The 14,615-nt window shown below is 33.7% G+C and overlaps 1 protein-coding gene across 1 annotated transcript; it reads right to left on the reverse strand.

The window, feature by feature from the left end:
• Positions 1–7,009: 7,009 nt before the first annotated feature.
• On the reverse strand, positions 7,010–8,607 carry LOC116588184 (elongation factor 1-alpha 1-like). The gene has a single exon (XM_032338954.1). The coding sequence runs from the start codon at positions 8,541–8,543 to the stop codon at positions 7,155–7,157; it is 1,389 nt and encodes a 462-aa protein (XP_032194845.1). The 5' UTR covers positions 8,544–8,607; the 3' UTR covers positions 7,010–7,154.
• Positions 8,608–14,615: the final 6,008 nt, after the last annotated feature.

Consider the following 14,615-nt stretch of genomic DNA (forward strand, 5'->3'; position numbering starts at 1 on the left):
CCTTCAGCTCAGGTCATGATCCCAGGGTCCTGGGATCGAGCCCCGCATCGGGCTCTCTGCTCAGCAGGGAGCCTGCTTCCTCCTCTCCCTCTGCCTGCTTCTCTGCCTACTTGTGATCTCTATCTGTCAAATAAATAAATAAAATCTTTAAAAAAAAAAAGGTTATCCAATTGATTGGTGCTAATTGTTCATAATAGTCTTTTATGATTCTTTATGTTACTTTTTTTCCTTCCAAAAATTTATTTAATTTCTAACTAGTTAACTTATAGTATAATATTGGTTCAGAATTAGAATTTAGTGATTCATCACATACATACAACATCCAGTGCTCATCTTAGCAAATGCCCTCCTTAATACCATCACCCATTTAGCCCATCCCACTGCCCACCTCCTTACCAGCAACCCTCAGTTTGTTCTCTATTGTTTAGAGTCTCTTATGATTTGCTTCCCTCTTTCTCTTTTTTTACCTTCCCATATGCTCACCTGTTTTGTTTCCTAAATTCCACATATGAGTGGAATCATACGGTATCTCTCTTTCTCTGACTTATTTTACTTAGCATAATACACTCTAGCTCCATCCCCGTCATAGCTAATGTCAAGATTTCATTCTTTTGTTGGCTCAGTAATAGTCTGTTGTGTATATATACCACCTCTTCTTTATCTGTTCATTAGTTAATGGACATTTGGACTCTTTCCATAATTTGGCTATTGTTGATAATGCTGCTGTATCACTGGAGTGCATGAATCCCCTTGAATCAGTATTTTTGTTTCCTTTGAGCAAATCCCTGGTAGTTCAATTGCTGGATTGGAGGGCAGTTCTATTTTTAACTTTTTGAAAACCCTCCATACTGTTTTTCACAGTGGCTGTGCACCAGTTTCCCTTCCCACCAACAGTGTAAAAGGATCCACTTTCTCCACATCCTGGCCAAAATGTGTTGCTTCCTATCTTGTTAATTTTAGGGATTGTAACTGGTTTAAAGTGGTATCTCTTTGTGGTTTTGTATCTCCCTGATGATAAGTGATGTGGAGTTTGTGGGTGTTTTTTTTTTGTTTTGTTTTTGTTTTTGTTTTGTTTTTCCCATATGGTTGTTAGCCATCTGAATGTCTTCTTTGGAAAAAAATGTCTATTCATGTCTTCTGCTCATTTCTTAACTGGATTATTTTTTTCCTTAGTTGTTGAGTTCGATGAGTTCATTATGAATTTTTGCTGCTAACCCTTTATCTGATATGTCATTTGCAAATACCTTCTCCCATTCTGTAGGCTACCTTTTAGCTTTGTCGACTGTTTCCTTCACTGTGCAGAAGCTTTTTATCTTGATGAAATCCCATTAGTTCATTTTTGCTTTTGTTTCCCTGCTTCTGGAGACACATCTAGTAAGAAGTTGCTGTGGCCGAGGCCAATGAGGTTGCTGCCTGTGTTCTCCTCTAGGATTTTGGTGGTTTCCTATTTCACATTTTAGTGTTTCATCCATTCTGAATTTATTTTTTCTGTGTGTGGTGTAAGAAAGTGGTCCAGTTTCATTTTTCTTCATGTTGCTGTCCAGTTTTCCCAGTACCATTTATTGAAGAGACTGGGTTTTTTTTTTGTTGTTGTTGTTGTTGTTGTTTGTTTTTTTTTTTTTTCCCATTGGATAGTCTTTCTGGCTTTGTCAAAGATTAGTTACCCATATAGTTGTGGGTTTATTTCTGGGCTCTCTATTCTTTTCCATCAATCTATATGTCTGTTTTGTGCCAATACCATACTGTCTTATGACTACAGCTTTGTAATATAACTTGATTCTTGTGTTTCTATGGCATCATTTGTAATGTCTTTCACTTTTGAACTGTGTTTTCTGTCTTTTTTCTCTGTTAATCTGGCTAAAGATTTGTCAGTTTTATCTTTTTAAAAATCAACTCTTAGTTTCTTTGAACTTTCCTACTGCCCCTTTTCACCGTCGTCTATATTTCACCAACTTCTGCTCTGTTCTTTGTTATTCCTTTCTTTCTAACAACTTTGAGCTTAGTTCTATTTCTAGTTTCTTGAGGGATAAATTTAGGTTTCTGTTTTTGTTTTTTTCCCCCCAAAGTAGTACACTTTGATTCTTTTATTTTCATCGTTTTTATTCTGCTTTAGTTTTTTGCTTTGGGGTTACCAAGAGATAGATATCTATATCTACATGCATGTACATGTATATATTTAAATACCTGTATTTCTCTCTCTCTCTCTCTCTCTATACACACACACACACACACACACACAAGGTGTCTCATTCTGCAGCATTCTGATAACCTAAGCTTCTGACCTTATTAGTTCTTCCACCAGTTTAAGAATTACTAATTTGATAAAACACAAGAACACTTCAGATTTATTTTCTCTTCCACAAGGCTTACATCTGATTATTAGAGAAAACCTTGTTTCCCAGTAAACATGGAGAATACATATTTTTGTTTTATTGGCCATAATTCTAAAATATATCCAAATCTGACCACATATCTGTTTCTCTTGATACAGCCTGAGTCTAAACACCATCACTGTTCACTGTGCTATGCCAAACTCTTCCTAATATTTCTCCCTGTCTTTATTAGTATGTTTTATTCCATTTTCCATAATCTATACAGCAATCATAGTGATATTTCTCAAGCATGAATAAAGTACATAAATGCTTCTTTAAAATTCTTCAAAGGATGTATGATATACTTACAAGAAAACCTAAATATCTTATCTAAGTTTACATGATCTGATTCTTGCCTAATTTTTATACTTGCTCAGTTCATCTTGTCATTCCTGCAGAATTTTGATGCAAGATTTTTGCAATTGTGAGAAAAGATGGTGACGTAGACTTGTCCACAGTTTTGTACATTTCACTGTGGTGGTTGATTTCTGTTTTAGCCATTACTTAAGCTAAAGGGATAAAAAAAGTCACTCTTACTTTACATGTTACTTAATTCTACACATGACTGTAGGAATTTTTTTAGAGACTTGAGGCAAACCCTGATCTATTTAAAAAGATTTTTCCTGCCTAATTCTTAAGTACTTAAAGTTGCACAAGTTTATTTGATAATTCAAGGGGGCTAATGAACTTTATTTCAATTAAAGATGTAGCAATTAAAAGCACAAGTGATTCATAATGTCACAAAGTTTTGGAATAGGTCAACCTCTCAAAAAATTAAAAATTTAAAGCATATTGCATTCTTCCGTTCTTTATTTTAGAGAGGGAAAGTGTGTGTGAGCAGGGGAGGGAAAAAGGAAGAGAGTCCTCAAACAGATTCCTCACTGAGAAAGAACCCCAACTTAGGGCTTGATCACAGGACCTAAGATCTTGACCTCAGATGAAATCAAGAATTGAACATTTAACCAACTGAGTTGCTCATGTACCCCAAAAGCATACCACGTCCTTGCTTTCTCTTATTAGCTCACATGCCATAAATATTTTTCAGAATTAAATGTAAGCATGACAATATTCTAAAAAAAAATTTCAGTTGGGAATGAATGCTTTTGTTGAATGGATACCATTTTCCAATTCAATCTGAAAAGATTACTGAAATATGTTCAATGGTAATTAACCTAAATTATTGCCACAGAATTATGGAGTGCTAATTGTCACTTTCTCTAGAAGCCACAGATCTTAATTAAAGAATACAGAGAAAGACATATGCAAACAAATGTCTTTAATGAGATTTAAAGGTTTTGCTAACTTCCAGTGATTAATTTTTTTTGTAAATTTAACAATTTCATATAAATGTGAATTCATAATTTCTGTCAGGTATTACATTTTTCAGGGAATACCTTCCAAACTCTTCAAGGAAATATTCTAACAGAATTTATACAAAATCAAGATTCTTTTATATTAACTGCACATTTTCTTATTTTATTAGGAAAAAATGGCTCATACTTTTAGAAAATCCGGCATATGCAGAGTAACACACATTCATTTATTATGTATTAAATAGATTGCTCATTCTTATTACTCTGTGAACATTATTAGCTCCTTATATTGTTTTGTTACATCACTAAAGTGTGTTAAAGAAAATAGAAGTGTAGGCAAGTTTAAGGACAAAAAAATTAATCAAATAACCACTTTGAAAGTTTTGTAATCTAAATAGTTTCTTACACTAAAGTTATTAATCTGGAGTTTTTATACTTAGCAGAATTTTTTACATTAAACATATAAGTGTATTTCTTAGCTATGACTGAATTGATGGATTAATTTGGTGTTGCCATTGTTTAAAATATGCAATTAATAAGAACTATATCAACTAATAAATAGTATAAAGAATGTCATCAACATGATAAAATTGGTATGAATTTCCTTTTTTCCATTTTCATATAAAAATGAGGAAAATTAAAATTAAGAAGAACAAGAGTAAATATTTAGTAGGTTTTAATAGTTTTCATTCTCTTTAGTCATTTCAATTTCCAGCATTCAGTAGTTTGCTTACCAAAATAAAAAAGGCAAAGTCAACTCATAATTCTTATAAAATCTTAGTGTAAACAGGCCTTGGTTATTGTCTTCTTGATATTCCATCTTACTGAGTTCTGCTGCTTTTACTATTTTACGTCAGTAAAGTTATTAGAATAGAAATAGTTGAAATGTTAGAAATAGCTGAAATGTCTTTGAGAGCAGAATAAATGATAAAGTGTTATATACATGGATAAAAATACCTCTAACAGTGATAATTAAGTCAAATAGAGCACTCTGATACAGAGTGACACATTGTACTTTGATATGTCCTGCAAAAGCAATATAGGATAAAAGAGTTCAATAGAATATCAATAAAAAAGAGTTATATGATATAAGTACATATTCCTACATTAATAATGAGAAAACCTAGGTAATGTAAAATCCAATCATATTTATGAAACAAGCAATGAGATAAATTTGCAAAACAATGAACTACACTGAAATATGGGGAATAATAGAAGAGATGGGATGCAAGCATTGGCTACTTGAGGCCTAGCAAATGAAACATTATTTACCTCAGTCTGTGTAATCCTACACACAAAGTTGGCTTTAATCCAAAATTTAGGAAACATATGTAAATGCAAGATAAAAATAATATCAAGAGACAAATCATTTAACAGAACAAGATTGAATAAGACATAGATGTTGGAACCATTAGACAGGGAAATTAAGTACCTGTAAGTGATTTGTTAGAAATTATATTGAAAAAATAGACAATAGGGGCACCTGGGTGGCTCAGTGGGTTAAGCCGCTACCTTTGGCTCAGGTCATGATCTCAGGGTCCTGGGATCGAGTCCCACCTTGGTCTCTCTGCTCAGCAGGGAGCCTGCTTCCCTCTCTCTCTCTCTGCCTGCCTCTCTGTCTACTGTGATCTCTCTGTGTCAAATAAATAAATAAAATCTTAAAAAAAAAAAAGAAAAAATAGACAATATTCATGGACAGATTTCATGTCTGAGGGATTTCAATAGAAACATAAAGATTTTAAGAGTGAGTTATGCAGAAATAACTCTAAAGTATAGTAAAACAGACTGAGAATACCTTTAGGGAGCTCATTAACAAACTAGACATGGCTGAGGAATCATGGAACTTAAAGATGAACTAATAGTAATTGCCCAAACTGAAACACAAAAGAGTAAGCAATAAAAACTAACAGTTTCCTTGAGCTGTGATACAACATCAAACTGTCTATACATGATTAAATTTCCATAATGCAAAGAAGAAGATAAGGATTCAAAGAGATACTTAAATCAATATAGCAGAGAATTGTTCAAAAAGAAAGACATCAAAACACAAATTCAGGCAACCAAGAAATCCAGAGAAAACAAATCAGAAAAATATCAAGCAAATAAATTTAAAAAAATTAAAACAACAGCATTATGATAAGTGAAAAGAGCTAGCAAATTCAGCTAAAAATGTTGCATATTGTATGATTCAATTTATAGGATCATGTAGAATACCGAAAACTAAAGCAGAGCCAGACAAACCAGTTATGTCACACGCTGCTAAATATAAAACACATTTTCTTGGGGAAAACTGCACAGAAATGCACTCAGGTCAAGAAAAGCTACATCTATTTTGGAAAATGGTGCTGATAGAAATATCTAATCTTCATGACCCTCAATATTATTTATGGTTAAAGGACAGCTTCTGGATGACTATGTAACAACGGGAGCTACCTGGTCTAGGAATTGGCCTTATTTGGACTAAATCAGATGCTGACACCAGTATCTTCTTCCATTAATTTGAATTAGACCTGTCAAGACAGTTTAACCTTAAACTTCTTGTAGAGATATTAATTTCCTGTTAGATATTATCTAAGTTAGATATTAATTAATGTTTTTCTTTACATAATGCCATTTGTTTTTTGCTGTATGCCTTATATCATATTCCTGTAGTGCATTTGTTTACACATTTTTGAGGGTGTAATCATGTCCACTATTCAATTTAGCTCTAGAACATTGAAAGAGACTTACCAGAAATTAAGATGTAATCAGCAATATAAGTTATTACATCAAATTAATTCTGAAGCTTTTATATTTATTTCTTAATAAAATAAATATTCATTAAATGCCTACTGTGAAAGACATATAATGTTAATGACTTAGGGTAATAAACATTGACCTGCCCTAAAACAGCTTAACCTTGTGGATAATTTATTATTTAATGAAGAGATTTCATTGCACTAAAAAAAATCAGCAATGTGATGTTCTACCTAAATTATTAGTGATTTGATATGCTTATTCTGAATACTTAACAATACTTTATTAATAAATACTTTAAATAACTTAAATATAAATTTTATTTTAAATTTAAATTTATTTTAAATTTAAATTTATTATTTGTTATTATTAAAATTTATTTCTCGCCAAAATATAAACAAATTAATACATGAATGAATGATTAGTCTTTTTTTTTTTTCCTCATTAAACTTTTGTTTTAATGGGTCTCAAAATTCTGTGACAGATTTTTGGTCAACTTGTTTCCATTAAAAAGTACTGATTTTAAAAACTAATAACTTAAAACTGCCACACACACACAAAAAAACAAATGGTCCACAAAACATTCTCCTTTCCTTCTGAAGGTTTTACGATGCATTGTTATCATTAACCAGTCTTTTACTATTAAACTTAAATGGCCAATTGACACAAACAGTTCTGAGACCATTCTTCCACCACTGATTAAGACTGGGGTGGCAGGTATTGGGGATAATATTCATTTAGCCTTCTGAGCTTTCTGGGCAGACTTGGTGACCTTGCCAGCTCCAGCTGCCTTCTTGTCCACTGCTTTGATGACACCCACAGCAACCGTCTGCCTCATGTCACGAACAGGGAAACAGCCCAGAGGAGGATAGTCAGAGAAGCTCTCAACACACATAGGCTTGCCAGGAACCATATCAACAACGGCAGCATCACCAGATTTCAAGAACTTGGGACCATCTTCCAGCTTTTTTCCAGAACGACGATCTATCTTCTCCTTCAGCTCAGCAAACTTACAAGCAATGTGAGCTGTGTGACAATCCAGCACAGGTGCATATCCAGCACTAATTTGGCCTGGATGGTTCAGGATAATCACCTGAGCTGTGAAGACAGATGCTTCCATTGGTGGGTCATTTTTGCTGTCACCAGCCACATTGCCACGACAAACATCTTTGACAGATACGTTCTTGACATTGAAGCCCACATTGTCCCCAGGAAGAGCCTCACTCAAAGCTTCATGGTGCATTTCAACGGACTTAACTTCAGTTGTAACATTGACTGGAGCAAAAGTGACCACCATGCCAGGCTTAAGAACACCAGTCTCCACTCGGCCCACAGGGACAGTACCAATACCACCAATTTTGTAGACGTCCTGGAGAGGCAGACGCAAGGGCTTGTCAGTTGGACGAGTTGGTGTCAAAATGCAATCCAGAGCTTCAAGCAGTGTGGTTCCACTGGCATTCCCATCTTTACGGGTGACTTTCCATCCCTTGAACCAAAGCATATTAGCACTTGGCTCCAGCATGTTGTCACCATTCCAACCAGAAATTGGCACAAATGCTACTGTGTCGGGGTTGTAGCCAATTTTCTTAATGTAGGTGCTGACTTCCTTAACGATTTCTTCGTATCTCTTCTGGCTGTAGGGTGGCTCAGTGGAATCCATTTTGTTAACACCAACAATTAGTTGTTTTACACCCAGTGTGTAAGCCAGAAGGGCATGCTCATGGGTCTGCCCGTTCTTGGAGATACCGGCTTCAAATTCACCAACACCAGCAGCAACAATCAGGACAGCACAGTCAGCCTGGGATGTGCCTGTAATCATGTTTTTGATAAAGTCTCTGTGTCCTGGAGCATCAATGATGGTCATGTAATACTTGCTGGTCTCGAATTTCCACAGGGAGATATCAATGGTGATACCACGTTCACGTTCAGCTTTCAGTTTATCCAAGACCCAGGCATACTTGAAGAAGCCTTTTCCCATCTCAGCAGCCTCCTTCTCGAATTTTTCGATAGTTCTTTTGTCGATCCCACCACATTTGTAGATCAGATGACCAGTAGTGGTAGACTTGCCCGAATCTACGTGTCCGATGACAACAATGTTGATATGAGTCTTTTCCTTCCCCATTCTGGTTTAGGATGAGCGGTGGTTTTCACGACACCTGTGTTCTGGCGGCAAACCTGTTGCGAAAAAGCTGAATGATTAGTCTTATACCAACTTTTATATAGGAGTATAGGAGTATGATTGGAAAGAAGCAAGAGGAATAAAAGAAAAGCAGGACTGAAGGAAGGAACATTTTCTGTAACAACTATAACCAGTTTAATTCTGAACTCTTTCTTGCACCATAGGGCTGATTTCTAAATACATCATCTCAGATTTACTGCTGAAATATCTGCATTCATAACAAAAAATTTAGTATAAATTGTATATTTTATACTACATTAAAGTGCATATGATAATAACAGCTCAGCATGTTTGTAGAAATAAAAATATTAATGGAAAATCTGTTTCACAAATAAACATAAAAACTGAAGCAAAAATAAATACACATATGATGTAGAATTTATTAACATTTCGTTTTTCACATAAAATATCACACATTTGAGATCACTTTTGATTAATTAATAAGCTTAAGTGAAGCCTTTAATGTGACATCATCATCTATAAATACAATAAAAGATGTGACTTTTATTACTATACCATCACTTATACAATATCTTTGTAGCATCATGTTGATATAAGATATATTTTAGGGAAACATTTTCTTCTCAAGATTCATCCTCTGAATCAATGTTGGTGAAAATCTATGAGAAAATATCTTAATAAAAACTTAGACAACTCCTTACCATTTTTTGTTATTTTCCTTGCATTTCCCATTGCTTAAGTACATATTGGTTTTTCACGAAAATAGACATAACCAAGGAATACAGGAAATAACAAAAAGGTATAGACTCATTCAGTCAAATAAGTAAAGGTGATTTTAAAAGATTTAACACTGCTGGTACAGATGCTATTACCTGATGCCTCTAGCTTAGGCTGAGGTAATAGCCCACTCAAAATGATATCTTCTTATTTGTTTATATAAAATAAAAACTCTATGGTATACACAAAAAGCTATAACCAAAAGCAAAGTCAGTATACCCAAATTCAATGCTATGTTTGTGAATGTAAAGTCATTCAAATAAAATGTTTACTTTATCAAATACTTGTTCTCAGTATGACCTGAAACGACTGAATATATACACATAATCACAGAGAACATAAACACACACATTACAAACCTGTTTGCCAACACAGAGATAATCCTTCATAGCTAATACTGAATGATGGGAATTATAGCAGAGAAAGATTATAAGCATATATTATATAGAGATTTTAAGTCATGGAATAAATTAAGCAATTTCAAAATTTAAATAAACACATTTTTCAGTCAATATATTGTTTTTATTCAAGATATTTTTAGAAGTATTTTCTATTTATTTGTCCTATGCTTTTTAATATTCAACATTCTTATGTGTTTTTTATTATACTGAAAACTCTACAAGATTCATAAAACAATGACATTATTCCAAAGCACAAAAGCAATCAATGTATAATTCAAGCATGAAGTTACTTATGAAATTATTTCCACTAATTTTTTTTATTCTGCTAAAAATCATATCACTAGTTATCTTCACTGCAATATTTTTGCCTGATTAGTGGACAGTTTTGCTCATGAAGACCCAACACTTCTCATTGCCTGAGGCAAAAAGTAGTAATACTAATGGTAATTGGGATCTTGTAGATTTTATGTCAAAGTTGACATATATCTGGAAATTCAACACCATCTAATATACTAAAAAGTGAGAACACTTTGTTCTAGGGGTATGATACATTACAACTCCATTTTCCTTCCTAAATCATCTTTAGCTTCGGAAAATAGCAAGGCTGAATAGTTGTGAAATGTTTCTAAAACTGTCATTTTGATTGAAATGATTAATTCTGAAGAATTTTTTAAAAATATTTTATTTATTTACTTGACAGAGATCACAAGTAGGCAGAGAGGCAGGCAGAGAGAGAGGAGGAAGCAGGCTCCCTGCTGAGCAGAGAGCCTGATGTGGGGCTCGATCCCAGGACCCTGGGATCATGACTTGAGTCAAAAGCAGAGGCTTTAATCCACTGAGCCACCCAGGCGCCCCAAGAATATTTCTTTTTAACTGGACAAATTTCTAATAGTAAGAAATTAACCTTTTGCTGTGTTTTAAGAAAGAGTTGTCTGGCAGGAATAATTGCCCATTTCTCCCCAAAGCAAAAATTAATTATTTCTTCTTATATAGTTGGAGTACTATGGATACCAAGTGAATTTAAACTGGATTTTTAATAACCAATGGGAAACCATTTAATTCTATTGATGCAGATGATAATGGATGTTGTGATCAGAAGAACTCTCTAATCATGTACTTTTTAGGTAAAATTGCTCTCAGGAAGCCAAGAGAATACTGAGGCTATCTCAGCTTGCTGCATAAGAGGCTGCATCATGGGAAATAAAGTATGCATGCCATCAAAATGAAAGGGGGGCAAGGGTGAGAAATGAGAAGACAAAAAAAAGAAATAATAATTGGTGCTATTATGGAGACTTTTCAGGTGGCTTTTAAAGAATGAAATTTAAAAAAATGGATGTGCATAGGATTCTTATTATGAAGTTGATAGCACAGGAAAAAATATGAGGGACATGGATGTGTTCCATCAGCACTCCAACTGTTAAAGTGTCTTAGAAAATTTCTTCTATCCCACTTAGCATAATCCCCTCTAGTTCCTTCCATGTCAATGCAAATGCTGGGTATTTATCCTCTCTGATGTCTAAATAATATTCCATTGTATCTATAAATCACATCTTCTTTATCCATTCATCTGTTGAAGGGATTCTTGCCATGGAGGACATTAGGAGAAGGAAGGGAAAAATGAAGGGGGGAATCAGAGGGGAGAAGAACCATGAGAGACTATGGACTCCAGGAAACAAACTGAGGGTTTCAGAGGGGAGAGGGATCAGGTGGCCCAGTGATGAGTATTAAGGAGGGCACATATTACATGGAGCACTGGGTGTTATATGTAAACAATGAATCATGGAACACTGCATCAAAAAGTAATGATGTACTGTATAGTGACTAACATAATAAAAAATAAAATAAAATAAATTAAAAAAAAGAAAATTTGTTCTATCTATCCCAGTTTGGAGATTTTCAAATGAAATTATGAGGATCATAATTAATAATGAAAAATGCTTGAAAAATACTTTTGATTTCAGCTCTAACATTCAAAGAGCTTGGAAGTTGTCATCCCTATCTTATTAATAATGAGATAAAGCTGAATAAATGGAAAAATCAATGTTTTCTCTTGGACTTTTTAGAAACCTGAAGTGACATGGCAAACCACCACTCCTAAACCTGGAGACATTGACAAATCAGTCATAATAGAGATCAGCTAGACCAATAAACATGTTTTAATACTTAGATGCTAATTTTTATGAAGTTCTGGATTGATTCTAAATGTGGGCTACATTAAGATTAAGAACCTCACGGGGATCATAATATTAGGAAGGTCCCACACTTTCGCATATTTTACCTCCAGAAATCTAACCAGATTCTCATGGTGATGAGCCAAGAAAAATCCCCTCATGTTTCTGTAAGGGAGGAATAAACATGGTGTAAAAGATTTTATCAGAGCCTTATTCTACCTAATGAAAAGACAGTTCTCCAAATCCAGCCTACTCTAGGCTTCTTACTACATTTGAGGAGAATAAAGAAGTTATGAAATACGTGGGCAGTTCACAGCTCAGGGACAACAGGTCAACTAAAAGATTGAGAATTTATCATAATATAGGACATTTTCTCTCCCTTACATCTTACTAACATACCAACAGGGCTCCAGGGTAATAAGTGTGGTTAGTAGCTGAAAGATCTACAGGCCATACTGTATCTGAGAAGGAGTTCCTAAGGAAATCCAAAGATAACAAGAACAAATGAGTAATGAAAGCTGAGAAGGAAATTCAAAGGAAGATAAAAATATGGGCGATATACAGATACAGATTTAAAGCTTTGACAGCATATTAAATCACAGTCAGATTAATATAAATTCACTACTTACCATAATTCCTTGAGCCAGGATATCATATATGACTTTCAGCAAAAATTTACAAGACTTGCTGAAAGGTAAAAAACAAAAAACAAAGAAGTCAGAAGCATAAAGTAATCTTTTAAGGGGAAAAGTATGGTAGATTTTTTGATTATCTAATAGGGAATTTAAAACAGTTATGATTAACATGTGGTAAGGTTTATAATGAAAAAAGTGAATATTATTCAAAACAGAAAACTGTACAAATAATAAGAAATTCTAGAAATCAGAAATGGCTTTTATGGACTATTGTATTAGGAGTGATGAATATCTTAATAGGCTCATCAGTGAAGACTGGCCATTACTAAGGAAAGAAACACTGAGCTTGAATCTAGGTCAAAAGCAATTTTTTAAACTGAACAGAAAATTAAATAAAATAATAATAATAATAGGGGCATAGGGGCACCAGGGTGCCTCAGTCAGTTAAGTGTCAGATTCTTGATTTCAGCTCAGGTCATGATCTCAGGGTCATGAGATGGAGCTCTGCATTGGGCTCCAGGTTCAGTGCAGAGTCTGCTTCAGATACTCTCCCACTGCCCTTCCCCCCAACCCATGTGTGAATGTTTATCTCACACTCTCACTCTCTCAAATAAATAAATAAAACTTTAAAAAAATAATAATTATAATGATAATAATAATAAATAAAACATAACATTTAAGAACTATAGGGAAACTTCTAAAGGTATAATATACATGTAATTGGGATACAGCAAGATAAAAGAAAGAAAATGGAGAAGAATAAATATTTGAAGTAACAGTGGCTAATTTTTTTTCAAAGTTAGTTACAGATACAAAGGCAAAAATCCAGGAATCTTAGAGAACACCAACCAAGATAATACCAAAAATTGTGCCCTCAGTATATATTATATTCAAATTGCAGAAAACCAAAGACAAAAATAAAGTCTTGAACGAAGCTAGAGAGAGGGGGACATCTTACCTACAAAATAGGTACAAAAAATATAGAAGACTGCTCAGAAACCACACAAGCAAAAAGAGAGTGAAGTGGAATATTTAAATTGTTGGGGAAAAAACAACAGCAGTAACATAGAATTCTTCAAAAGTATGGTCTTTCAAAAGTGAAGGAGAGAAAAAAAAAAGTTTCTCAAACAAATAAAAAATGGAGGGAATTTCATACAGAACTGTCCTAAATTTTTTTTAAAACAAACAAAAAAACTCAGGAGAAGAAATAAGATAGGTCAAAAACTCCAATTCACATTAAAAAAAAAAAAAAGAAAAGAAAAAAGAAAGAGCATAGAGAAGGAAAAAATAAAGGTAAATAAAATCTTTTGCTTTTACCTCTTAAAAATAAAGGGATGGCAAAAGATGTATCTTGCTAACACTAATTAAAAGAAAGCTGGAATCCTAAATTAATTTCAGACAAAACAGATTTCAGCACAAGTGAAAATCTCAGGGAGAAAAAGAGACTTCGCATAATGATAAAGGAATCATTTTTCTAAGAATACATAGCTGTACCTGTATGTATGGTACTTGTATGTATATAGGCTTATAATTATACCTGTATACCTTGTATGTACCTAATAAGAGAGGATCGAATACATGATACTGATATTGCTAGAAATTCTAGGAAAACTTCACAAATTCAACTCTCCTTTTAGTACCTGATTGCTCAAGTGGACAGGAAATCACAAGGAGCTTGTTGGCCTAAACTGCCCTATAAATAATCTTAACCCACTGAGCCACCCAGGCGCCCCTATAAATAATCTTGATGTAATTAAAATGTATAGACTATCCCATCTAGCAACAGCATAATGCACATTCTTCTTTTAAAGCCCACATGAAAAATTCACCAAATAGACTGCATTCTGAGGAATAACATGTATCTTAACAATATTTTAAAGATGTTGTCATACAAAAAATATTAGACTAAAATGGAATTAAATTAGAAATCAATAACAGAAAGATAGCTGGAAAAATCCCCAATTATATTAACTAACACACTTAAATAATACATGGCCAAGGAAGTTTCTAATGATCTTTCATAAACATTGAAACTGAAAGAAAATGAAAATAGTACTTATCAAAATAAGT

The sequence above is a fragment of the Mustela erminea genome, chromosome 4 (assembly GCF_009829155.1).
Source record: "Mustela erminea isolate mMusErm1 chromosome 4, mMusErm1.Pri, whole genome shotgun sequence".
Taxonomy (NCBI): Eukaryota; Metazoa; Chordata; class Mammalia; order Carnivora; family Mustelidae; genus Mustela; species Mustela erminea.